This window comes from Parasteatoda tepidariorum, chromosome 12, assembly GCF_982258835.1.
Source record: "Parasteatoda tepidariorum strain Cologne lab strain chromosome 12, Ptep-v5.0, whole genome shotgun sequence".
Lineage (NCBI taxonomy): Eukaryota > Metazoa > Arthropoda > Arachnida > Araneae > Theridiidae > Parasteatoda > Parasteatoda tepidariorum.
In genome coordinates this window covers 1,149,857-1,176,741 of record NC_141766.1, presented here as the reverse complement: position 1 = coordinate 1,176,741, position 26,885 = coordinate 1,149,857, and the positions used below count along the sequence as shown (strand labels likewise).

Genomic DNA, 26,885 nt, shown 5'->3' with positions numbered 1-26,885 from the left:
AAATGTACGCTCAATTTTGTGGCATGTGTACACATTTGATTTAAACAATAGTGAATGGTCTTTTACAAGCTTGGCATTGTTGTCATCTTTTGTCACAGTGAGATAAATGCTTAAACAATTGTTTAACAATACTTTTGAGTTTCTATAAATAGTATAAAGTATCTTCTGACTTGTTATTTATTGATTCTACTCAATGTTGAAACTTCTTGATTTAAGATTCGTTAATGACTCCATGAAATAATCAAAGCCTCCTCATTGTGATATTTCTTAAAACTAGTTTAACTTAGCTGGGAAGTTGTGAATAGTTAGAAATGTTATAATCTGAGTCTGCAATCTTTGATATTAATATCAAGAAACGCTTTGTTTGGACTTAACATTTCCATTCTTTCATTTTGTAATGTTTTTATTTTGATATGTTGGATATTATTAATTATAAAATTAGAATTTAAATTGTCTCACAATTAAACAAATAAACTGATATTCACAAATAAAATTGTGGTTCACAAATAAAATTGAGATTGAAGCCTCTAGTTCACATTTATTTACTTTTATACAGAAACCATCATTGAATCATTTTGAAATGTTATATTTCATTATGTGAATTTTGCTTATTCAGAACCAATATTTTTGAATTTACATTACCTTTAGACATTTTGTTGATGTTTACACTTTTTGTAATTGCAGTTTATTTGCTTCTTTGGGTGTTGTGAAATCAAAATAGCACAATTTAATTTATAAATATTATAAACCACTGTATATAACTTATCATTAAAAAACTAATTATCATTAATCAGAAGATGTATTTTATTTTAAGCACCTGAAATAGTTTTAAACTGTTTTAAGAGTAATATTAAAATTGATAATCCTATTTAAAAATTGTTTGACAAACTAAAGGCTGAATTGTCAGAACGCAGTCTAAATTCGGTAGTTTAAACCCCAGTTCCGTGGTTTACGTAAACCCGGTCTAAACGAAAAACTAGTCTTCGTTGCTCGAACGTGGTTTTGCCGAGGTTTAACGAGACTGGAGCAAGACCAAGCTTATCGGATGTATTTGCACTACAATTTTGCCTAGTTGATAAATTCACCCAATCAGGTTGAAGGAATCGTATCTGTCACTATTTGGAAAAGTCTTGGGATGTTTTGTTTACATTTTGTAGATACGATCATAATGAAAATAAAGTTAGTTATGTTAGAATCATAGCATAGTTAATCAAAAAAGAAATGTTTTTTATAAGATAGAATTCGGTTTTGTTAAATGTTGTTGTGTGTTTGTATATGAAAAGTTCTCATGCGGAACATTATATTTTAAATATTGAACAATGAACATTGGTCTATATTCTATTGCAAATAAAATAATACTTATCTGACTTATTTTAGAAAGAAAATTCTAAGAAATAATGGATTTTTAAATAAAAACTTTACATGGCAAATGAAAATCTGAATTAAAAAGTGCTTTATAAATAAAATTTATGTATAATAACATGTATACTTGTTTTTATTACTTTATTTCTCTATATGTGTTATACAAAAATACATTTAATAAAATAATCTGATTTTTTTTTCATTCTATATAAATGAAAATGAGTGAAAAATAATTTTTCTATCATGCATGGAACATTTTATTATTATGATTGATTTTGCTATGATTTTTGTTGTAACTTAACAGTTACCAATTAAGTGAAGGTAAGTAATATAGATATAATCAACATTGGTATTCTAGACATAAAATTAACTTGTTTATAAAATTGGTTTTAAAATAAAATTTCTTAAAGAAAATTTACTAATAATTAAGTTTTTCCAATAAATATACAAAGTAAAATTTTTATAGGACTCACACACAGCACGAGACACACAATCTTAGAACCTCATTTTAGTATATTTGTTGATCACATATTTTTATAAATTTTCTTATGTGCGTTTCCTTTCAATGCACAACATTAAGGAATCTGCATAATTTCTATATAACAAGAATATATATATTTTGAATATATGTATTTAATTATATATATATATATTATTTCTATTTGTGTAAGCAACATTAATACTTGATTATGAGACTTAGTATTAAGTAGATAAACTATTTTACAATGATGTTTTGTAAGTCACTCAAGCAACCATTGTTCCTTATAGACCTCAGGTTTTTCAATATTTAAAAAAGAATATGTTTGTCCATTAGCAGAAAAGATTTATAGATTGCTCCGTGTACCTAAATCAAATTTTTGCCCACAACCAGGCAGTAGCTTACAAGAAAGAAAGAAAAAAACATCATGAAAGAGTATGAAATTCAAGGGCTAACTTGTAATTTCTCCCGGGTAAACAACTGTATATTTTTTAAAGATAATTTTGTTTCTTTTGACAATTGTTGTTGACACAAACATATTCCGATATAGAAGTATTACCTATATATAAATTTTTGCTCACATAGTTTTTGATAAAAGAGCACAGTACATGATATAGCATAAAAGATTTATAGATTGCTACCTGTGTACCTTTATCAAATTTCAGCCCTCAACCAGGCAACAGCTTACGAGAAAGAAAAAAAAACCCATCATGACAGAGTATGAAATTTAAGGGCTAACTCGTAATCTCTCCCGGGTAAACAACTGCATATTTTTTTAAGGTAATTTTGTTTCTTTTGGCAATTGTTGTTGACACAAACAATTGTTATTGACTACTAGTTAGATTAGTACTGTTTGCCATAACTTTGGCACCAATCAGTGAAAGGTATTGTGTCAGGTTGCTTTATTTACTTTGGTGATTCGAAGACATGCCATCACAATTTTGATCATCTGCAGAAGGAATGGCTCCCCTGATTTGGTAACCCGACGTCCTGCATGCGAAGTCTAGCACTTCATGGTAAAACAGTTTTAGGAGAACCGGTACAGCACACCCTTAGTCCCTACGCAGGCTGATCAAAGTGGTTACTCACCCACTTATTGACTGCAGCCAGTGGTGCTTGACTTCAGAGTTCTACAGGTAACAGTGTCTTAACGATCAGTCCACTGCAGGACTAATAGAGATGAAAAAATGAACTTCAGAATTTAAATTTGTATTAAGGAAAAATTCTACTGTATTAGATTTTATTCTTGCAATTCAAGGGCATGCACATTCTAGAAAATTTACTTAAAAGCATAATTGAAAACTATTAATAAGAGAGGAAAATCATTTGTATGTATTTAAAAATGAAGTAAGCTTTTATGAACTTCAAAAGTTTTTTTTTCTTTCAAACAGCACTTTTTATTACTCACATGCTTAATAACTTCTTAAACTTTCTTTCGGGCTTACTAACTTGATTTAGTGCTAAATTTATCACCATGCTGATATCTGTAATTTTTTATAACATATAAGATGTTATATATTATATACATACTATTTAGATAACACAGATTTTTTTTAACTTTTTTTACTTTTTAAATTGCATTATAGTTTTTAATTATTAAACAATAAAACATAAGCATTATTTGATCTATAAAATTTTTTTTAACAAATCATATTTTTACTGTAACATAAACCAACATGAATGATAATATTATGGTGTTTAATTTTTAATTCCATGGAATGAATGGCCTACCAATGTCACATATTTGTTGTCTTTTATCATTGACTACATACGCAAAGTTTGTTTCTCATATTTTTTCTTTAAATATATCAAAAATGTAGAATAATAAAAACATGAGTATGTCTTCATTTATTAAGGATTCAATAAAATTATACTTAGTGAAAACAAGCTCTCTTCAAAGAATCATGTTGTGGTGTTCACTTGCTCAGTTGCAAAAGTCTAGAAAAATAGCAATTTTACAATCTATTTGGCACATCACTCATTTTAGTTGGCCCGATAGATGATGTTACGGAAATATCCCTGAATTGTGTTAGCTCATTTAATAGTCTATTTTCCCTTAAGAGACAACTGCTTTCTGCCACTCTTACAGGGCAAAAATCACTAATTTCCATAGCATTAAAAGTTTATCTCCTGGTTATTGACAATATGCACAGAAAAAAAATATTTAAATGCAACCTATTTGTCGAACTTAGTTAATAGTGCCAAGACGAACCAGTTTTCAGCATCTTAAATGACTTTCAGTCAATTAAATATAAAAAATTTAAATGTGATTTTACATAGCTCATAAAGCAGTTCAAAGAAAAATTTTGGTATGGCCTATCTCATTTTACAGTAATGAAAAATTCTTTTTCATCTAGTCTATTTGAGCTGTGCTAGAGACATGCAAATAAAAATTTAAGAAAGTTCAACTAAGTTAGTCTATTCAAGTAAATATCTCTGCACTTAGTGTTACAAAAACAGAGATCTTTAACAAATTAATTTTCGCTTTTATTTTTCTTATAATTTAGTTGAAGTAAAAAATGTTTTCACCAATTCACACTAAAACTTCATCAATAGTAACAAAATAAAATGAAAAGTGGCTGTGAATTTTTTTTCTTCTAAATTAAGTTTTAAAAACACAATTTCTTTCAACTTCCAGCTACTAGCATTTTATTTATGTAGTTGAGATTTATAAAAAGGAGAATTATAACATGCACTGTAACTTTTATTCATGGCATGAAGTTGTTATTCTCTGATTTAGAACATTTTACTAGGTGATGTTTTTTTTTAATACTTTAGAAAATGTAGCAAACAAATCAAAAAAGATAAATTAATGTATGTGCTTTGAAAATCTGTTGACTGCTACTAAAAAACATATGTTAAGAGATAAGAAATTTTATAAATAAATGAAACTCCCCTCTTTAAAAAAGTCTAATCAATGTTTGAAACTATCAAATGAAGTAAATAGTAATAATTATTGTCAAATTGTAAAGAATCCAATACTTTTTATTGACAATAGCACTATTTTAAGATCAGTAATTAGTCTATTCAAACATTCATGATTTTTAATTTAAAAAAAAGTAATCTCACTCTTTTTAATCCTTAAATTTGTAATTTCGTATCCCTCACGTTTTATTCCGAAAAGGTCTATCTTCTGTGTGGTTGAATATAATATACAAAATCACTCAAAAAGAAAGCCCCATTCAGCAAGTGAGATATTAAATTATCTCAATGTTTATTTTCAAGAAAACAAGAATTACTGAATAGTATACTGTTAATTCAGAAAATAAAAGAGGCATTCTTTCATAAGATTTTATAAACACTTTAAAAGATACAGAAAAAATATACGATATTAACACTAAATTATATTATGGTTTCTCAATAACACGTGCGTATTTATGTTTTGAAACTGATAAAACAATACAGAACTAAACATCTAGGAAAGCGAGATTGACGTTCTCCAATTGTAAGAAGACGATTGAGGTTTAAAACTCGTCTGCCTGGTTTAAACCTACCTCATACTAGGTTTAACTTAGACAAGGCTGAACTAGATCTTCAGAACCGCGTTTTTCCTTAAACTTCGTTTCTGCAATGCAGCTTGGTTTAACTTCGCGGTTTAGACCAGGTTTAAAGTTAAACCTCGTTCTGACAATTCAGCCAGAGTGTTCAGTTTTCTTGTTTGTTGGTGTAGTAATTTTATAAACAACAGGACTTCAAAGAGTTTTATGTATAAAAATTTTAAGTTTGACTTTCATTTCTCAAAACTTGTTTTGTTAAACTCTTTTTAATTATAAATTAATTCTGCCAATTGTTTCAAACTGGATTCTACTATCTATTTTAACTTGGTATTCAAAAACCAGCTCATTGTTTTATATATATATATTCAATTTCATTTTCCATCATTTGATCATCATCCACCATTCACTTTTAAGTTAATTTACCATTTGCTGACTTGTCAACTGATCTTGTTTAGTTAAAGGTTCTTTGGAAATATGTTATTATGTTTAATCTGTTAATGACCTTCATAATTTTTTAACATTCTTCACGTTGTATGTTTGAAGCTATGTTTTGAGAATAAAGCTTTTTCTTACCCTGAGTTTTTATTGAAAGAACTGTAGAGAAAAAATTATTAGTATTTATCTGATTCAGAGCTTCTTAAATTGTTGGTCCTCAAATTACTTATGGCATTATTAAACGTAACTAATTCAAAAAAATTTATGACTTAAATTATGGGGTCATAAGAAATTTTTTTTTTGTACTGTTAAATTCACTGAAAGGGCTAAAGTCAAGGGATAGCAGCATGCAAATATGTCGCTGAGTATTAGCATGATGTAAAAAAGTATTACTAGGCAGTGCGATATTAGGTTTATTTAAATGGCCTGAAAAATGTAGGTTTGGAGTTGGAACTTTAAATTGTAGAGTCTGCAAGCCTTAATTTTCGTCATATAACCTCTATAAACTTGTGGATTCTATGACTCACTGGGCAAGATAAGGTCTTTTTTGATATCATGTTTCCTCTTTTTTTTGGCATTTTAGTTTGATAATAGAATTTTTTAAGTTTCAAAATCTATTTTCAATGAAACATTCTAACTTTCTCCGCACAAATTTTTCAGGTGAAATCTGTTTACAAAGAAAAGATTCAACCAACTGAGTTGTTGAAATTTCTTTTCAAAGTGTGTCTTTATGTTTTTCTGTATTCAAATTTAATTTTGTAACAAAGTTCTTCATGTCCACTATAATTAAATGAGTGTTATTCTGTCAGGGTTTGAAAAAAACCCGGGTATTTTAGAAAAAACCCAACCCGTCTGGGTTTTATTGAAAAAACCTGGGGAAAATTGGTTTTTTTCATTTAGTGCTCATAAGCTTTAAGTTTTACTGTGTAAATATTTTTATTTACACAGTATTGTACAGTGTTGTATAAGCAAGCTTAAAAATAGAAATAAATCCAAAAAATTGTTTTAATTTTGTTACATGTATTTTAAATTTAAATAACGCATTATCACTAATATATATTTCAATCTTCTTTAGTGTTAGGTACATAACATTTCACAATTTTTAACCCACGCATTATAAAATATAAATGCAGTAATATAAAAAGAACAAGTTTATTAATCTTTTTGTTTTCACACACATTTATTTACTATATTTATTAAACATATATATATATAACCCATTATAAAATTACCAGTAAATATTTATTATCAGTATAAACTGAAATTTCACCTGATTTTTGACTTTAATAAAAAACTGAAATAAATGTTTAATGGTCTTCCATGTTTTTATAATAAGATTAATAGAAAGTGAAATTAAAATTAAGTATAATTATAGAGTATCAGTCACTTCTCCATTTTTTTCAAATAATTAACCCTAGGAAAATGATTTTATTTTTAGATAAATAATTTTAAAAAGTTTAAGCTTATTTTTTTAAAGCCAGAAAATAAAACTGTTTAAATTTGTTAATGTATCACTTAGTAAAAAAAGATTCTTTTTAATTTTTTTAAACATATGAATTAATAATTATAACCGGTTTATTAATATATGAAGCCTGCTTTTATATTGATCTTTTGAAAAATTGATCTTTTCAGACTATATTATTTAAATTTCTATTTGATTTAATTTCATTAAAATATTTTTTTTTTGAAAAAACCCACCTAAAGTTTTCAATAGTACTTTAAAATTATAGATTCGAGTTTCTTTTACTTTACAAATATTAAAAACTTAATCATATAAATCCTGCAACTCTATTTGACAGACTTATGCTGCACAATAAATTATATAAAATTAAATGTGCAACAATAAGTTTTAATAAAAAATTTTTTGAAGAAACCCACTTATCGTTTCAAGTGGGTTTTTTCAAAGTGGGCCCGCCCAATAAAACCCGGGCAGGTTTTTTCAAAGTGGACCCACTTGGCGAACCCTGTATTCTGTACTAATCATTTATCTCATAGACTACAATTTAAAAATGTGCTTATTTTTTGTATATTATTTATTTCTATTAAACAATGTAGTGTATATTAAGAAGAGAAACACTTTTAAAAAAAAATTTTAAGTATATATATATAGGTTAGATTTTAATATTTTGCAACCTCTGAAGATGTAACAGTAGTGACTTGAATTACCTAAACTGGCATTAAATGGTAGTCTTTATGACAAATGTTTATTTAACTCTGGTTGAGAGTAGTTAAAGGGTTAATTAAATTCAAGAAAAGCCTGCAAGAGGTATCACGGAAGGGATAAAAACTTTAAGAAGCCTTGATCTAAGTGATGTAATTCAACATTCATACTTCATCATCCATCATAATTCATCACCCACTTTACTTCATTATTTGTTTTTTAAGTCTATAAAAATTGTAACAAATATATATTCTTTACATCAAAGTGGAAGCTAACTGAATAAAATATTCACTCAGCCTTTGACATATACTTACTATCATTTATTACTGTTTTAGAATGAATTATTACTTCATATTAATGATCTCATCTTTGAAGTACAGTTGGTGTTCTGACATATATTTTTCACCATCACTAATTATTAAATAATGTAACTGTACAAAGAGAAGAACAGATGTTGGCAAATCTGATATTGCATTTAAATACATTTGTTAAAATATATCATTCTTATAAAGTGTTTAATTTTCTCTAGGCTTGACTACTGTGGAATAGCTGTTTTAATTATAGGATCATTTGTTCCGTGGCTTTACTATGGTTTCTACTGTGATTATCAGCCCAAAGTTTTTTATTTTGTTCTTGTTAGTGTACTTGGTGCGGCTTCCATTATTGTTTCAATGTGGGATAAATTTAGCGAACCACAATTCCGTTGGTTGAGAGCTGGTTAGTAAATTTTAATTTGGCACTTTTTTCCCTCTTTATAGTATTTCAGCATATTAACAGAGAAATTCAAAACAATACAAAGGGGTCAAAAGACATCCCCTTTAATTTCAAAATGTAACTCAAGTATATTTTTTTTATGTAATCTTTTGAGTTTCATTTGTATTTTAAGCCTACAGGAAAATATAGAATAGTGCTGAAAAGTATTTTGACAGCATTTTTTTACACAGTTAAGGTTGCTTAAAATGTTTTGCACTAATCGAAAAAAAAATTCGATTGGAGCTTAATGGGACTAGTGTTCCTTGACTTTACTGTCAATTATAAATTAATGTTACACAAATGTATAATAGTCACAAATCAAGTGTTATTCCATTTCATTACTAAACACTTGTCCAATATGCAGTAACCAATATTCAGCATATTTTTTATTCGACATCGATCTAAGTTCTTGTGCTCATCACATATATACAGTCAAACCCCACTATAGTGAACAATGTTTATAGTGAACTCCCGGATATAGTGAACAAAATGTTCGGTCTCGTGCCTTGCTATACACATATGTTATTTTTTGTGGATATAGTAAACCAAAAAAGTGAGGAAGTTAGATATAATGAACCTTTTTTTGTCTTCAACTGATTTTTTTTATTTTTTAACAATTTTGAAATTTGTACTTCAAAATAAATACATATACCGATTTTTAAAATAATCTATAGAGGGGAATGTAGCGATAAGCATTTTTTCTTGTTTGCTTCTTTTATCTCACTTTCCCATCCTTAAACAAACCAAGCAGATGTTTCTAATCCAGGCACCTGTAAGGTGTCAGTGGGCTCAATATGTATTTTCTGTCAAAAGAAAATTCATTATTGGTTAGTGTTGATAAGGCCCTCATTTCACCTCCTTTTTGCTCTCAGTTCAGTTAAAAAAATCCTGCAACCAAGTCTCTCAAATTTAACTATGGCGAGCAATAAACGTAAAACATTCTCCATTGATGATAAAATTTGCATAATCAGAAAAATTTAAAATGGACGCAATCAAGCTAATATTTGCAAGGAATATAAACTATCCAAATCTGCAGTTTGTAACATATGGAAAAATAGGCGATTAATAATTTCTACGCATAAAAAAAATTTAGATGGCAGAAAAAAGTTGAGAAAAGCAGATCACAAGGATGCTGAAGAAGCATTACTGAAGTGGTTCACTAATCGAAGAAGACTCAATCTTCCTGTATCTGGACAAATGTTGATGAATTTCCTAAGCGATTTTATGAGACTTCTTTTATGTGCTCGAATGGCAGGTTAAACAGGTTTAAAAAGCGGAATGACAGAAATTCAGGAAAAATTATCAGAGTCGGGAAGTGTTTCCCTTTCTGATGTTGAGGATTGCTCATCTGCTAAATATTACTAATTTTTTTTTTTTTACGCAGGACGAATAGTAATGAAAAATAACACATTTTTTGCTACTACATAATATTTTTGTCATTTATTTGAATAATGTGTAATAAAAGGGAGTTTAGGAACCATTAGTTAAGTTGCCTGTGTAACAGATATAGTGAACTCCCGGTTATAGAGAACCGAAATTTCGGTCCCTTGAAGGTTCACTATAGTAGGGCTTGACTGTATATATAAGATCTTACCATCATATTTTTTCAAACAAGTAAATTTGGATTAAATTTTTTTATAACTTTATTGTTCTAGATTCTTTTTGAGACCTGAGTTTCAATTTTTTATACTGCTCTTCTAGGAAAAGTATCTTTGTGTAATTGCTTTTTCTGCTTTCTCAGATCTTTATATGCTTCTGGATCACTAATTTGTAGGCATTATTTTTCTTGGTTGTTGCCAAAATGTACTCTAGATCGAACCAATCCATTTTCTTGTTCTTATTTTCCTCTGGTAAGGTTTCATTTACAGTGTCGCTTATTATATTCTTAAGTATTTCCTAGTCATTTTTGTACCATAATTTATGGAAGAAACACCGCACCTATTGTAAAGGCTGCACCCGCGATAAAGAGACTTAAAAGAAAAAAATCATGGTAAATGCCGCACATGTTATAAACGCTGCACCCATAATAACGATATAGTGGCAAAAGTGAATACAGTATAGGATCCAAAATCCGGCACTCACGGGACCGACAAAATCCCGCGTTTCGGAATTTGCCGAATTTCGGATCTCTTCCGGATATTCCAATGTGGCGCCCATATATTACGATAATTCAATTACGCTGTTAATTTCAGAAAAACCAATAAATTTAGCTAAGTTTCAATTGTAGATTATGATGGGGTGAATTTAAAACTGTCCCATCTTTAGAAATTTCATTAATTAAAATAATAAATTTCATTATTTAAAATAATAATCTATATGATATAATCAAGAAATAATTCAAGATGAAGTAATCAGAATTCTCCGAAAAAGAAATAATCGTTTCTTCTTCGGCGCAAGATCATTCTCATTTTTTCTTTTACATAACATTTTGTTTTAGCAGGAGACGTTCACCTCTCCAAGAAAAAAAAATAATAAATCTAGCAAGGAACTACAAAAAAAGTAACAATTAATGCTAAGAAACTAACAATGAATAACTACAAAAAAGAAGCAAACAAATAAGAAAAAAACAAGTTAACAAGTAACAAAAAAAAGTAACAGTTAATAACTAATAAAAAGATAAATAAATCAAATTTTAAAAAAAAGCAGCAAGCGGGATAGAATTCATTTTGTACACCAAGTGAAAAAGAAGTTTCAATGTCAAAAGGGTGTGGCTAATTTATGGTCAAACAGGAGAGGGAAATGTGGGGACAAACCAGTACACTTGCACAGCTGTCAAGATTGATTGATCAGTTTCTCCCAACTTGCATTTCTTTATTTTGTTCATTGGAAATGCAGATGTTTTTACTTTTCAATTTCAACTGCTTTAGGAATAGATGTTTTGTTTGACACAGATTTATTATTATTTCATGTTTTTGTTTTTAAAAGATAAAATATAGTTACTTACTTCAAGGGGAAAAAAATATTCCAAAAAAGAGAAAATATGACTGTTTTTTTTTCTCTCTCTTATCAATAAAAATTTATTTAAAAAAAAAAGCACCTTGTAACAAAGTGAGAAAAAATGGGAAAGAGCTATCAACCATGCGGTTTGACCGGAATTAGAGCGAGATCAACCCACTTTCTTTAAGGGGTGGTGGGTTAGCAATAATGGTGCCATCTTTTGCCATAATTCGCAACTATTTTGATTAAAATTTTTATTTTCTCTTTGAAAAATGTAAAATTTATTTTTAAAATATCGTAAACGCTGCACTTAAAATTTTGAAGCTTTTAAACTCGTAAACGCCGCGGCATTTCTTCCATAAATTACGGTACTCCTGTTCCATAGGATCTGCTTGTTACCTCTATTTAACTCTTATAAAGGTTCAAAATGTCTGGGTTTTGGAGTTCAGAAACAATATACATCTAATTTTTGACAAAAGCAAAGTGATCTGAATCCATTTTTCTCTTCTATAGCATTTTGTACCCAGTAGGTTAATTTGGTGTCTAAGATCTATAAGAATATGGTTGATTTAGTTGTATGTCTTCCCATCGGGTAACCTTCACTTGGGCTTTATAAATATTCTTATTCATGGAATATTATGCCATCAATCAGTAATTCATTTGCAGCAGCTAAGTTGGTCAAAAATTCCTTATTCTCATTAATGACTTGATGTAAGCTTTGTTCTCCAATATTAAGCTTTAGCACATTGTCATTTCCAATTTTTGCATTGAAATCCTCAATCAAAAGATTAGTGTTTAATTTGTAGGCAATTCTCATATGTATTTTCTGAAAAATCTTAAAAACTTTCCTTACCAGTTTTTTTTCCTTTAGTGGGTGCACGCTCACAAATTATACTGATATAGTGTCTCCTATGAATCCTGTAGCTAAGTGATGTTTTTCTCTTGACAGCTATATAATAAACGTGTTTCTTCTCAAAGATGTCCTGACCTGTCCAGTATATTTCTTGCAATGCCAGGATATCAATGTCATATTTGTCAAAAACATCAGATTTCTCACTGTTATAAAAGATTTAGATATTCTATGTACCAGTAAATAATGTCCCATTTCTTGCCATGTCGTTTGGGTTGGCTTCGTCCAATTTTAACTCTTTGGGATTTCTGAACAAGATAGTTTTACAAGGTAGGTCTGTCAACCACACACCTAACCCCTAACCTGGCGGACCAAGGAGGTACTCTTCTTCTGTTTCCTTATTAATTTCTTTTCTGGCTTTGCTTGAAAGGCCCTTCCAGTAGCTAAGCTTACGTCGACATAGCTCAATGGGCCCTAAACTCACGCAAGCTCATCCACCACGGCAAGGTGGTAACTCCCATCTTCCAAGTTCAAGGTGGTAACTCCAGATTTCTTCTTAGAAGCAATATATGAAGCCAAACTACTTTTTTATGAGACTAAATATTCTTGTCTTTTCCAAACTGGCTGATGATAGATCTCTTACATTTTTTAAAACAAGTTATGGTTTGTTTTTGGACAGATTTTTAATTCGTGTGGTTTTAAACCTTAGTGTTATACATCTTTTCAATGTTCGTCCATATATTTCTTTCATTTTTACATGTTGTGTATAACAAAAGAGAAGATTGGTTGCTGTCAAAATACTTTTCAGATAGTATTCAATATTGTTTTCTTTACTATTTAAGACATTTTTTAATTTAATAAAAATGGATTTTTGCGAAAGTAAAACAATTGTAAAATCCTTATTTATAATGTAAATGTTATTTAAAAGATCCCTTACTGTTAAAATATTTCTTTTATTAATGGTTATAGTAATTTACCTGAATAGAATTTTTTTTGGTAGTTATTGTTGTTTAATTTTATTTTGTTTAAATCATTTGGCAACATGCACAATTTGCAAGCATCTACCTTTTCAGTACAAATGTACGATGTTAAACTTAATATGTAGTTTCATAATGGAAGCTCATTTAGAAAAATTCTAGTAGCATGAATTTCAATTCCTAATGTAATGTTGTAAATATATTAGCTATGGTTTGAACAATGTTAAATGATTCCATTGTGTTTGGGCCCACTGGGCTTGAAATCACTTCACACAAAAAAACACAGCAATGGACTGTATAAATAAAACACTAATTTATTATAACTTCTCATGGTGTTCACCGACACGCACATAACGATCTCTCAGAGCTCTTCAAGGAACACATTTCTACAGCTCGTATAGATGGCGCCTTAACATACAGCCACCCATTGAAATGTTAATTCAATAATTGTCACACAAATTATATTTTCACAACAGTTCAATATCAATTCAAATTACATATAATTAATATACAATGATTAACAACAAATATAGATTTTTTTTACACACTTAGTTAACATTTTTAGTTTATACTCTTTAAGAAATTCACTACATAAATTATATAAATAATCCTTAAAGTATTTAAATAATCCTACATAAATCCGTGATTGGCAAAACACAAATTTTAGAGATGACTCTTTTTAAAATGCCATATTGTGTTTTAACTTGCACTACTTATTTTTTTATCATTTCCTTTATAAACATTAATAATTCTACCCATAAGCCATTTGTGAGTAGGAAAATTATCCTCCACTAACAATACTAAATCACCAATTTTTGCATTATCTTTCTCAAATTGCCCATTATAACACTGTTGCAATTCATTTAAATAACTTTTATGCCATTTTTTCCACACTAGCTACACTATCTTAGTTAATCTCTGCCATTTTTTAAGATTATTTTCTTTTAGATTTGTAAAATCTGGTTCAATTATGGAATTTAATGGTCTATGAATTAAAAAATGGGCAGGTGTTAAAACCTCAAAATCGTCTGTATTAGCAGATAATGGACAGAGTGGACGTGAATTAAGAATTCCTTCTATTTGAGTTATTACTGTAAGAAATTCTTCAAAAGTTAAAGTCGCTTCTCTGACCACTTGTTTAAAATGGTACTAAAAGGATTTTATTGAGGCTTCCCACAAACCTCCGAAATTCAGTGATCGGGGAGGAATAAATTTCCACTCTATTGTTTCTTCGCACAAAAAATTTGCCAAATTTTTATCAGATTTTTTAACTAAATCATAAAGATTTTTGATTTCTCTATTAGCACCTACAAAATTTTTCGCATTATCTGCAGGGTGGCCAGCCACCAGGAATTATCAGGGAATTTTTTTTACACTGGAAAAATCGGGGAAATTTGTATAAAACCTGGAAAAATCAGGGAATTTTAAAAAAAAGCTGGAAATTTTTTCTTTGTTAATTTTTTTAATTTCACAAGTTTAAATTATTTACTAATTTTCTTAATTTAAATTATTTCATCCATTATACCAACTTTTTTGAGACTGAAATGTATCGCCAAACAGTTGAAATGTTATCAACTTAGTGATACTTTGCTTGCATCGAAATTTGCTCCATTACAGCTCTGTTAAACTAGAATGCCGCTTAAAATTCTCCCACGGTTGCTAAATGAATGTAGAAACCTTTGATCGCTATGGGACTGTGCAATTTAGGGAAGATTCTGGTGGAGATGGAAGAAGGGATTAGGATATTAGCTTCTGTTTTTAAATTCTGTCTTTGGGCTGAATCCATTTATGACTCAAGTTTGTTCCAATGCTATGGTGGTAATTTTTTTCTATTTTGACAAAATGTTTTTGTATTTTTAACTTTATAAATTTCTCTAAAAATTAGTTGATTATAATTTAATAATAATAGATTTTATATTGCACTCTTTTTCTGAAACCTTTTCTACTCCCATTCAAATAAATCTGTGAATTATTTTTTCTCAGCAAACCAACCAATCACACATTTTTTTACAATCGCTAACAGCAATGTTTGTCAACAAATTTTTACAATTGTTGCATTAATGCTAATTTTTTCTATTTCATTTTAGCCTTCGATAACAAATTTTAATTTTAAAAAAAAGTTTTTTTTAAGAACTAACTATATATTAATAATTAATTTTACTCTTCTGTTGGTCAATATATGATTTTGATTCAAAATTTTGTACCAAAACATTAAAAAATAAATAAAAAATCTTGCCAAATTGTCAAAATAAATTTTTTATTCAAGATCATATGTTAAAAAAATAACATTTTGAATGAAATATTTTATTATATAGACACTTTTCTTGTACACATTCATCTTACATTTTATAAGAAAAAAGAAAGAAAAACCTGGAAATTTTAAGATTTTTATCTGGAAAAATCAGGGAAATTTGAAATCTGATTTGAGTGGCCACCCTGTATCTGAATACAGTCTAGCAGGTTTCCCTTTACATGAAATAAATCTCTTTAAAATGGCAATAAAGGCATTAGATGTCAAATCTGATACTAATTCAATATGCACGACTTTAGAAACAAAACAAACAAATATGCACACATAAATTTTAAGAAGGATACTTTTTCTTAAATTATTTGCCTTTACCATAAACGGACCACAAAGATCCACTCCACTCCAATTAAACGGATATTCAGCTCTAGTTCTTTCTTTCGGTAAATTACCTATTAACTGCTTTGATATGATAGGCTTTACCTTAAAGCATGTTATACACTCATTAACAATTTTTCGACACGATGAACGACCATTAATTGGCCAAAATTTTAACCTTACATGACACAATTATGATGTAGCATTCAAATGAGAATATTTTAGATGATAATAGTATACAATAATATGAGTTTATGGTTTTTAGGAAGAATAATTTGAAATTTCTTACCAAATGTTAAATCCGAGGATGAAAGTCTTCGTCCTACTCCATCAGAGTCAAGAAAGGGGTTTTTTAAGCTTTTAACTTTTTACCTCCACACTTCAACTTTTTTTCAGCAATTATATGTCTTCTGCAAACTCCTCATGTTGGACCATCTTCGCTAAAGCAGTTTCAACTTCATTTATCTCCGATACACTTAAAGGTCCGGAAATCCTTAGGTTGTTGATGAATCTAGAAATATAACTAAGAATACTAATAACTAAGGCCCGGATTTTGATGACATTTGCATTTTTATGCATTTTTGGACATTTTTTGTCTTTTAGAGCATTTTTTTTAGATTTATAGGGCATTTTTCTTTAAATTTTGGGGCATATTTTGCATTTTAATGCATTTTTTAAAGTTTTTTGTTAATTTTTTCCAATTTTTACTATTTTTTATCAATTTTCATTATTACACTGGCTTCCAAACAATGAAGAAAATCTATAGAATATTAACAGGTGAAGCAAAATCTTTTCTAATTGAAGAAGAATTGTAAGTAAGTGAGACCGTATTTTTCAAGTACGCACCTATAACATCAGTAGACGTTGAAAGAAGCTTCTGCAGGAATGAAAATTTACTTTCAGACAAGAGACGCTCGCTTACATTTCAAATTATCAAAAGACATTTAATAATCCAATGTAATTCTGATATTTAGTAATATTATGAGATGGAAGTTGTTATATCCATTAAAGTTTCTATACAAAATAAAAATATTTTGGTGTCAATATATTTTCCTTTTTTTGTTATTTTAGGATATAGAACATATTTTTCAAACTTTAATGAACATAGAACAAGTATTGCATTGCTTTATATGTTTTAAATGACTCCTAATAATTTTAAAGACCAAAATATTTTTTTGATTCAATATTTTTACTTTAAGGCATTTTTTGCGCAATTTTTGCATTTTTAAGGGCATTAGTTGAGGTTTTTTAGGTCATCAAAATCCGGGCTCTACTAATAACAGTTATGTAATTATTACTCAAATTAATTAGGTCACTAACAAAATTATTAGTGTTTAAATTCAACTAAGTTCGGAATTAAATTCCTCACAAGAATTAGTCACTGTTATTGATCTGTTAGGATAAACACTGTCTGCTAGAAATTTAGGACCCTTGAACCATAAGTCATGAGTTTATCCGGTTCCATACCTCTTGACAGGATATCTGCAGGATTTTGGTCTGAAATCAGATGACCCCACTGTTGAATCTATGTGTATTCCTGGATTGTAGCCACTCGGTTCTGAACAAAAGTCTTTAAGTCAATTGAGTCTTTTGTATCCATGCCAACACAATCACAGAATCTGACCGTAAATAGATTGTAGACTCTATTTTGATAGCTGTAAGAACTCTCTTTACTAACTTGGATAAAAGCACTGCCACGGAAAGTTCAAGTTTAGGTATTGTAAGGCTTTTGATTGGTGCAACCCTGGACTTGCTTGTAATTAGCCTTATCATTGTTTCGCCAGATAAATTCGTAGATTTAAGATAAATTTGCAGCTCCATAACAACGTTCTGAAGCATCAGAAAAACCATGGATCTCAATCCTAATTGATTTCGCAATAACTATTAGTCTCTCAATCTTAATATAGTTCACATTTTCCAGTTTACACAAAAACTGATGCCATTCCTCAAATTCTGCTGTTGGTAGAGGATCTGATCAGTCTATATTCAATCTCAACAGTCTTTGCATGAAGATTTTGGCTTTAGCAACCACTGGTCCAATTAGTCCCAATGGGTCAAATAAACGGGCAATGGTGGACAAAACACTTCTCTTAGTATAAGAAATGTCTAATTTCACTTGAACTCTGAAGGCAAAACAGTCTTCCATTGGAATCCAAATCACTCCCAACGTTTTGATCTCACTGGAATTTGAAAAGTTATAATTTTCACCAACACTAGATGACAGTTCACTACGATTGCTGCACCACTTGTGGAGTTCCATTCCAGCCTCTTCCATAATCGAAATAGGTTGCCATTTCAACTCTTTTGCCTCTTCTAAGGTTTCTGCTCCATTTACTACATCGTCCATATACATATTGTTACGAAGTACAGGTGATGCGATCGGATAACGATTTTTTTCATCAATCAATAATTGTCTCAATGTTCATGTAGCAAGAAAAGGTGCACTCGCAGTACCATACGTCACTGTAACCAGTTTGTAAGTCTTTGGAGGCTTATTTGGCTCATTATTCCACAATATTCGAAGCAGCTTTTGTTGATCTTGATGTATGAGAATCATTCTGTACATCATTTTTACATCCACGGTAAACGCAAAGCAAACACATATTTTCGGAATCCAATCATCATAGCATAAAGGTCCTCTTGTAACAATCCTCCATTGTACTGTATAGAGTTTAGTGAAGTACCGTTATTTGTAACATTAGAACAGTTAAACACAACTCTGAGTTTTGTATTTGTTTTCTCAAGTCTCAGAATACCGTGGTGTGTAGCGTAATAAGCTACATCAGGCTCTCTTTCCTCATTCACTTCTTTCATATGTCCAAGCTTAAGATATTCTGCTAAAAATTCGTTGTAAAGTTTCAAATATTCATGGTCCTTAGACAGCCGCATATTTAAAGAATTTAATCTCTTGAGAGCAATTTCCCTAGATTTACCAAGCACGAGGGATCCTCTTTAAGGGGCATCGTCACTACGTTCCTGCCTTCATCATTTCTGAAATGAGTATCTGCCTAGTGTTTCTCACAAATTAAATTTTCTTTATTTTTCGTTACTGTTTCACCAACACTCTCTATTTTCCAGAATTTTTCTAATATTTGGTTTAAGTCCTCATCTTGAATTAAACCGCAGTGAATCTTTGCTTCATTTACTGAATCTAAATTTCCAGTTATTATGTACCGAAATACACTATTAACCAAAAGCAATTGCGAATTTTTAATTTTAATTCTTTCTGGTTTTAATAACTCATAAAATATATTTTCCCCCAATAACATAAGAACATTAAAGGTATCATCAGCCAAATCCATGAAATTTGAAAAATCAACATTTATTTATAAAGTTTTATTTGGAATAAATCTGATATTTTTTTTACCATTAGTATATCTAATTCTCTTTCACATGATTTGTTTTTACTCGTTACACATGATTCGTTTAACACACCCACTAACCATCATAGAATTATCATTCAAACAGGAAATTAATGTGTTTATTTTTTTACTCTTTAGTTGTAATTTATTCGCACACTCATTTGAAATAAGGCAGGTTTCACTGCCAGAATCCAGTAACGCTCTACATGTCTGCCATTCTGAATATTTATTCTTTACGAGAATTAATGCAGTTCATAATAAACATCTTTTAACTTTGTTTTGAGAAAAAGCAGTTGCCACAATCTGCACATTTTCATTTGGCGCCTGATCGAAAGCCGAATCATTATTTAATGAGGTTTGCGGTTTTTGATCAACATTTGAAGCTAAAGAATTATATTTCATTTCTCTGGGAAAGTGTAAAGATTTATGGTGAGGCCTTGAACAAAAACAATTTCTTGCCTTACACTGTTTAACGCTGCACTCAGGGGATAAGCATTTAAAACACACATTTTTATTTTTTCCACTTCAATTCTCTCATGTACAGATAACTTTAAATAATCTGGGCACTTAAATAATGGATGGGTTTGACTACATAAAATACACTTTGAATCTTTTACATCAGAAAAAACACTTTTGAAAAGGATTCATTATTATTACTCTTAGGATTATATTTATTCCGTTGAAAAGAGTTACTTTCACTTTCGAGGCGGGACTTCCCCCCTTGCTATGATAAATATAGGTCAGCCTCACTTGCTAACTTTTGTGGTTCAAACCAACTATCCGCTTGTTTTATATTTATGTGTGCAGCTGTTTCTCGATCTAGAGTTGAAAATAATTTATCGGAAACTATCAATTTCTTCAAGGTCTCAAAATCATTCACTTTTCTTAACTTTAAATAATACTCAAAATTGGTTGTTAAGCGAGATGCAAATTGCACATTAGACTCATTTAAGCGTTGAGCTTTTCCAAAATTATTTAGGCACATTTGAGGGGATAGACTTTAGTTAGTTAGACTTAGAGGTTGGGCAGCTCTGACGAGCAGGGCACATCGACCAGAGGTCTATTGTACCCAAACCCTAAAATCATGATTAGCATAAAAGCCCTATGGCTGAAATAAAATTCAGCAAGCACCTTACAGGAACATCTTGCAGTTCCCAGGCATTGACGATATGCTGCCCTAAATGCTCAAATCTTTGAGCAGAATAGACCTCACAATCACAGAGTATGTGTCGTGATGTCTCTTCTTCTAGATGACATCCCCGACAAAGAGAATTGGATTCTATTCCCATAATGTTTAGGTGTCTCCTGAGGATACAGTGGCCAGTAAGAAGACCTATGATCTTCCTTATACTGTTTCTATTAAGCTTTAAGAGCTCCTTTTGACGTACACTGGGACAGTCTTGATTCAGCTCCTTAGCTTGTCTCTGACCGTCAGCAGCGATCATGGGCGATCTTGCCGTAGAGCTTGAATATGGTTGCCCTAAATGAGGAGGGAGAAATTCCCAGCGCAGGTTCAGGGCCCCAGAAAATTGCATTAGAGCCAGCCCGTGCTGCTTCGTCAGCTAGCTCATTTCCACCGATACCCATATGTCCTGGTACCCAATGCAGGGATACCTTGTTATGAGCGGACAGGTCACAGAGGACCGAGAAGCATTCCCACACTAACAAAGAGTTTGAGGGGATGGTTCGAATTCTATTAACAGGATTGATTTAATTGTTTGGTAGTTCGAAATATCCTTATCACTTAGGTATATTATTATATTAGATGCTCTTTCTCCCAATAAATTTAACAGTATCCCAGCTTTATGAATTTCAGGCACTTGTTTACTATTAAATGCTCTCTCCAACGACGCAAAGAAAAAACTCCACTCTTCGGGTCGCGTTGGTAGTTTTACTGTTCAAGTTCGAAAACTTATTATTAATTGATCTATAGATTATGGATTTGACTCACTTACACTAACTTCGGTTTTATTTTCAGCTCTGAACTTAGCGAGTTCCAGTTCATTTTTAGATCTCACTAATTTAATTTTTTCAATCTCAATTAATCTTTGTTCTTCTAACTTACGATTTTCGATTACGGAATTTGTTAATTTTTTTCACAAAATCTGGATTATTTTTGAAGATATCACTTTTCTCAATAGAATTTATTAAATCAAATCTTCTTTTTTAGCACTTTGAAGCATCTTTTTAGCTTAACACAAAAACACTCTTATTTAGGGAAACAATTAATTCACAATGAAAACAATAAGGACAATATTAACTCTCAAAGTAATTTTCACTCTAACTCAATGTAATTGAAATTTATCTAAATTCAAAAATTATTTATAATTATCCAAAACAAACAAACAAAAAAATATTGCTCTCACCCTTCGGCTAGTTGAAAATGCTGTCAACAAGACCATGAACTAATTTCTCGAATTAGTAATCTTTATTAATCACGAAACGAGATATCCCCTTGTTCACAAATAATTATATGAATTTCACGACATTTTCCACAGGTAGCATAATCGAGCTCCAGCGCTGTTGGACCAATGTTTGGGCCTGCTGGGTTTGAAATCACTTCACACAAAAAAACACAGCAAAAAGACTAAATAAAACACTAATTTATTATCACTTCTCATGGTGTTCACCGACACGCACACAACAATGATCTCTCAGAGCTCTTCAAGGAACATATTTCCACATCTCGTATAGATAGCGCTTTAACTCATTGTTTTAACATTTTCATTTATTTTATTTTTTGGCAGTGAGCAACAATGTTATTTTACATTGTCCACTGGAATCTATGGATATTTTAACTGATGGTACTCATATTTTTGAATTGTAATTATTCAAAATAAGTTTAATATTTCATTCCTATTTTATTTCAAAATATTATGCAAGTTGTTTTGCTTAATAGTGATTTATTGTATCTCCTGAGTTGTACATAATTTTAACAGGAAAGAAATATTAATTTAGCTTTTAAAAACTAGTATGAATACCAAAACATAATATGATGTGTGAAATTAAACTGCATTCATTTAAATTAATTGTTATTATAATAGTTTGAGAATATTCTGTAATCTTAATTTTATTAAAAAAAAATATTTGAATGTAGGAGTGTTTGCTGGCTTTGGATTAAGTGGTGTCATTCCTGCTGTGCACTATCTAATTGTTAAAGGTTTCTTCCAAGCGGTATATCATGCTTCCTTTGGATGGTTGTGTCTGATGGGATCACTCTATCTTCTTGGTGCTGCTTTTTATGCATTAAGAGTTCCTGAGCGCTTTTTTCCTGGAAAATGTGACATTTGGGTTAGTATCATTCCTTTAAATTATTAAAATGATGATAAACCTCAATAATAAGGTTGACAAAAAAAATCTAAGTATATCTTAAATCTTTTAGCTGTAATGCGGAAAAGTTGCTAAGTACAATCATTACAAAAATGTGAAATCTGACACATTCTTTTGCCTTAATCTGCCAAGAGTTGTGAAAACTAGACTAAAAATTCTTATAATTCAAAAGAATAATTATTTTTAAAGAAAAATATTTTCTTCCACTATATTGTCTCTAATTTATTAATTTCATGTTGTTCTCATCCCCATGACCAGCAGAGCTAGATCAGGTCCATGAGCTCGTTCACTCTAGGAAAGTTTAGTACCAGCAGGGGAGTCCTGGGCAGTAAAACACTTAGTGCACATTTCGAAGTGTTTATTACCATCGTTATAAGTCATTGGTGACAGATGTCCACTGAGGAAACCAGTAATGGCAGTTTGTTCTCATCTATTGCTGCCCCGAGCCAAGGAGCCCCCTGGGCACCTACTCTGATACCATGTGTGTACCGGCGGGACCGCCCAAATGGCCATATTCTTTGCCTTACATTTAGAAAAATGCTCCAAGTAAGTAAGAGGAGCGACAGTCGTAATCGCCTCTTCAGCACCTGCTTTGGCCAAACTGTCAGCAATCTCATTTCCAGCTATATCAACATGTGACGGAATCCACTGAAAGTGAATCCGATGAGAAAGGGAAAGATGTTTTAGTTTCCTGAGAATGTCAGCACCAACACTGTCCCTGACATTATGCCATTCGGCCAGGTGCTGGATAGCACTTTTACGATCTGAAAAGATCCAGATATCAATAAACTGCGAAAGCGACATGGAGTCCAGACCCTCAAGAATTGCAATACGTTCGCTTCGGAATACTGAGCAGAAGTCCGGATTTCTTCTCTTGAATTAGTTTTAAGGTAACCCTCTAGGCGTCTCCCCTCTCTCTAAGTTTCTTACTTCAAGCGGCAGGCACATTTAGAAAGATGCTACCTAAAATGTCGAGGGTCGCACAAAAGGTTTGCTTTCTCCCTTCTGTTTCAATTTGTGGTTAAAAGGGGTGATTATCGGTCTAGGTGGTCAAGGAGGGTCAAGGCAGTTTGATGGATGAATGTGATTCACTTTTCTGAAAGTGATTGTTGAACTGTATACAATCTTACATTTTTCTCTGAAATATCAAGCAATTCTTTCGTTCTGATAAGATAATTACTTTCAGGTTATTTTACATTCCTTCTTGTCCTTTGCTTTTTGACAATGATATAGTTTAAATATAACACCAAATGGGTTTTACGAATGTTCCCTCAGATGGTGCTGAATAGATTCTTGTGATTAATAATTTTTCCTTCCTGTTTCCTGTGATTTATTTTTCTTCCCAGATACATTTGCAACTACCTTCTAAGTTTTTTACTTTAAAAAATGTGTATATATTTTAAATCGCCTCATTTTCGAATTAAAGTACAAGTTCGTTGATATACATGTTAGTAATAAGTCATATTTATCTTTTAAGTACATTAATGATAATTTTAAATTAATTAATGAGCATAGTAAAACAAAAAGCATTTGCTGAACGCTACTGTTCTAAAGATGGAATATTGTTAAAAAGGTACTTAAAACGTTTCAATGTACGTTAAAACTTTTTGAACAGTGCTCATACTGAATTTCAAGTTATTTGGATATAATTCATCTTTTAAACATTTGAGTAAAAATCCATTCGCTGCTCTTTTGATAATTTATACAAAAGCCTAAAAATATAAATTTCTATTTACACTACTTAAGCAAAACTGAATTTTCTATTATAAAATTTCTTATTTTATTTTACAGGATAAAATCAATAAGGCTGAAAATAATTCGAAATCTTATGAAATTTAACATACCAAGAATAAATATCAGTACAAGAATCGTTACGAGAATATTATTTCACAACTCAATATAATGATTCTTTGTAGTTTTGTCTATTGCTGTTAAATTCAGAGTAGTGATTTTTACAATATAGATCATGGAATGATATACACAGTATGTGACCCAAAATCCGGCACTCACGGGACCAACGAAATTCCGTATTTCGGAATTTTCCGAATTTTGGATCTCTTTCGGAAATTCCAATATGGCGCCCATGTATTACGATAATTCAATTATGCTGTTAATTTCAGAAAAACCCATAAATTTAACTAAGTTTCAATTGTAAATTATGATGGGGTGAATTTAAAACTGTCCCATCTTTAGAAATTTCATTAATTAAAATAATAATCTATATGATATAATCAAGAAGAAATAATCCGAAGAAATAATTCAAGATGAAATAATCCGAATCTTCCGAAAAAGAAATAATCTTCAGTGCAAGATCATTGTTCTCGTTTTTTCTTTTACATAACATTTTGTTTTAACAAAAGAAGCTCACCTCGCTTAAAAATAAATAAAAAAAGCTAACAAGGAACTACAAAAAGAGTAACAATTAATGCTAAAAAACTAACAATGAATAACTACAAAAAAGAAGCAAACAACTAATAACGATAAAAAAAAAACAAGTAACAGAAAAAAGCAACGGTTAATAACTAATAAAAAGATAAATAAATCGAGTTTAAAAAAAAGCAGCAAAAGGGATAGAATTCATTTTGTACACCACCTGAGAAAGAAGTTTCAATGTCAAAGGAGTGTGGCTAATTTATGGTCAAACAGGAGAGGAAAATGTGGGAACAAACCAGTAAAGCACTTGCACAGCTGTCAAGATTGATTGATCAGTTTCTCCCAACTTGCATTTCTTTATTTTATTCATTAGAAATGCAGATGTTTTTACTTTTCAATTTCACTTTATTTTAAACTGCTTTTGGAATAGATGGTTTGTTTGACACAGATTTATTATTTTTTTTCTTCATGTTTTTATTTTTAAAAGAGTTACTTAATGGTTACTTACTTCAGGAGAAAAAAAATTCCAAATAAAAAGAGAATATGACTGATTTTTTTTTCTCTTATCAATAAAAATTTCTTAAAAAAAAAACAAAAAATAATTAGGTCGGATTAAGTGACGAATTTCGGGTCCTGCCGGATTAGGGGTCCCATACTGTATTTGGAAAAAATATCAAGTGGTAGTAACAGAATTTAAATATACGAAAATAAACATATTTTTACAAAAATTTTGGTAGTATTGATTTAAAATATTTAATATTGAACATTTTTTTTTAAAATTATAATCATTGCACCATGTTGGTTCACAGTATCGGCATTTGTAAAAAAATGGTGTCTCATAAACACAATGGTAAATAACAAACAACAATAATTTTTTTCGATCTATAGAATATAGTTCGTGAAAAATTGGAAAAATTTGTTAAAAGGACTTTATCACTTTCTCTCCCTATCTGTTAGATACAAAACGTTGTTCTGCTTTTATTTTTCCTCGAAACAAACTGACAAGAATTAGAACTAATCATTATGACATAAAAATACTTTGACATAAGAAAAAGTACTACGATTATGCACACCTTTTGTATGCAATAAAATAACATCGAAAATACTTTTTAAAAAAATAAAATTTTTCAAAATTGGAAATAGTATATTAAATAAATATAGGATATTTTTTTAGGTTTTTTTCTTTATAGTGCGCAGCTTAGAGTCTAGATTACATTTGCATCATAGTAAAGGCTTGTTTATCTCTTTGTGTACCCATTTAAATGAAACTTCTGAAAACTATTTTAATAACTTAGCAAAAACATCATGTAATCATCTACTTTAGATTTCAGACAATCAATCGATGCATATTCTAGTACCGTTTGAATAGAACAACTTTAAAATTCTTGAAATATTAGGGGGGTCTGAAAGTAATGTCGTTTCCGTGTACTTGACATTTGTTACCAAGATTCTATTTTTAATCAAAAATGTATTCGCCCTCGTTATTAACAACCTATAATTCCGAATCATAAAAAAAATTGATTTTTAAGACTATCGAATATTAAATGCGCCGAAGCGTCATTACTTTCATACATCATTTCCCTAAATACTTACTAACATTATAATTACTACACAACTAGAGTTTACAGCCTTGAGTTTACACAGACTTTTACTTGGATTTCGAATGATATGATAGCAGTAAAAATTATCCTTTGAATAAAATTAATGATGAATTTAATTAAAAATAAAACATCTTTTTGAAAGAAAA

At 30.2% G+C, this 26,885-nt stretch overlaps 1 protein-coding gene across 3 annotated transcripts in view; it reads left to right on the top strand.

Annotated features, from left to right (window-relative positions):
* Window positions 1–26,885, top strand: part of LOC107439801 (adiponectin receptor protein) — a 73,627-nt gene that overhangs the window by 40,889 nt on the left and 5,853 nt on the right. For 2 of the 3 annotated variants that reach the window (XM_016052506.4, XM_043054720.3), the window contains 2 exons: window positions 8,463–8,650; window positions 22,533–22,726. In XM_016052506.4, coding sequence (XP_015907992.1) covers window positions 8,463–8,650; window positions 22,533–22,726 — 382 coding nt within the window. Of the gene's footprint in view, window positions 1–8,462; window positions 8,651–22,532; window positions 22,727–24,556; window positions 25,867–26,885 lie in introns of those variants that run through there. The other variant, XM_016052508.5, reaches the window with a different exon arrangement.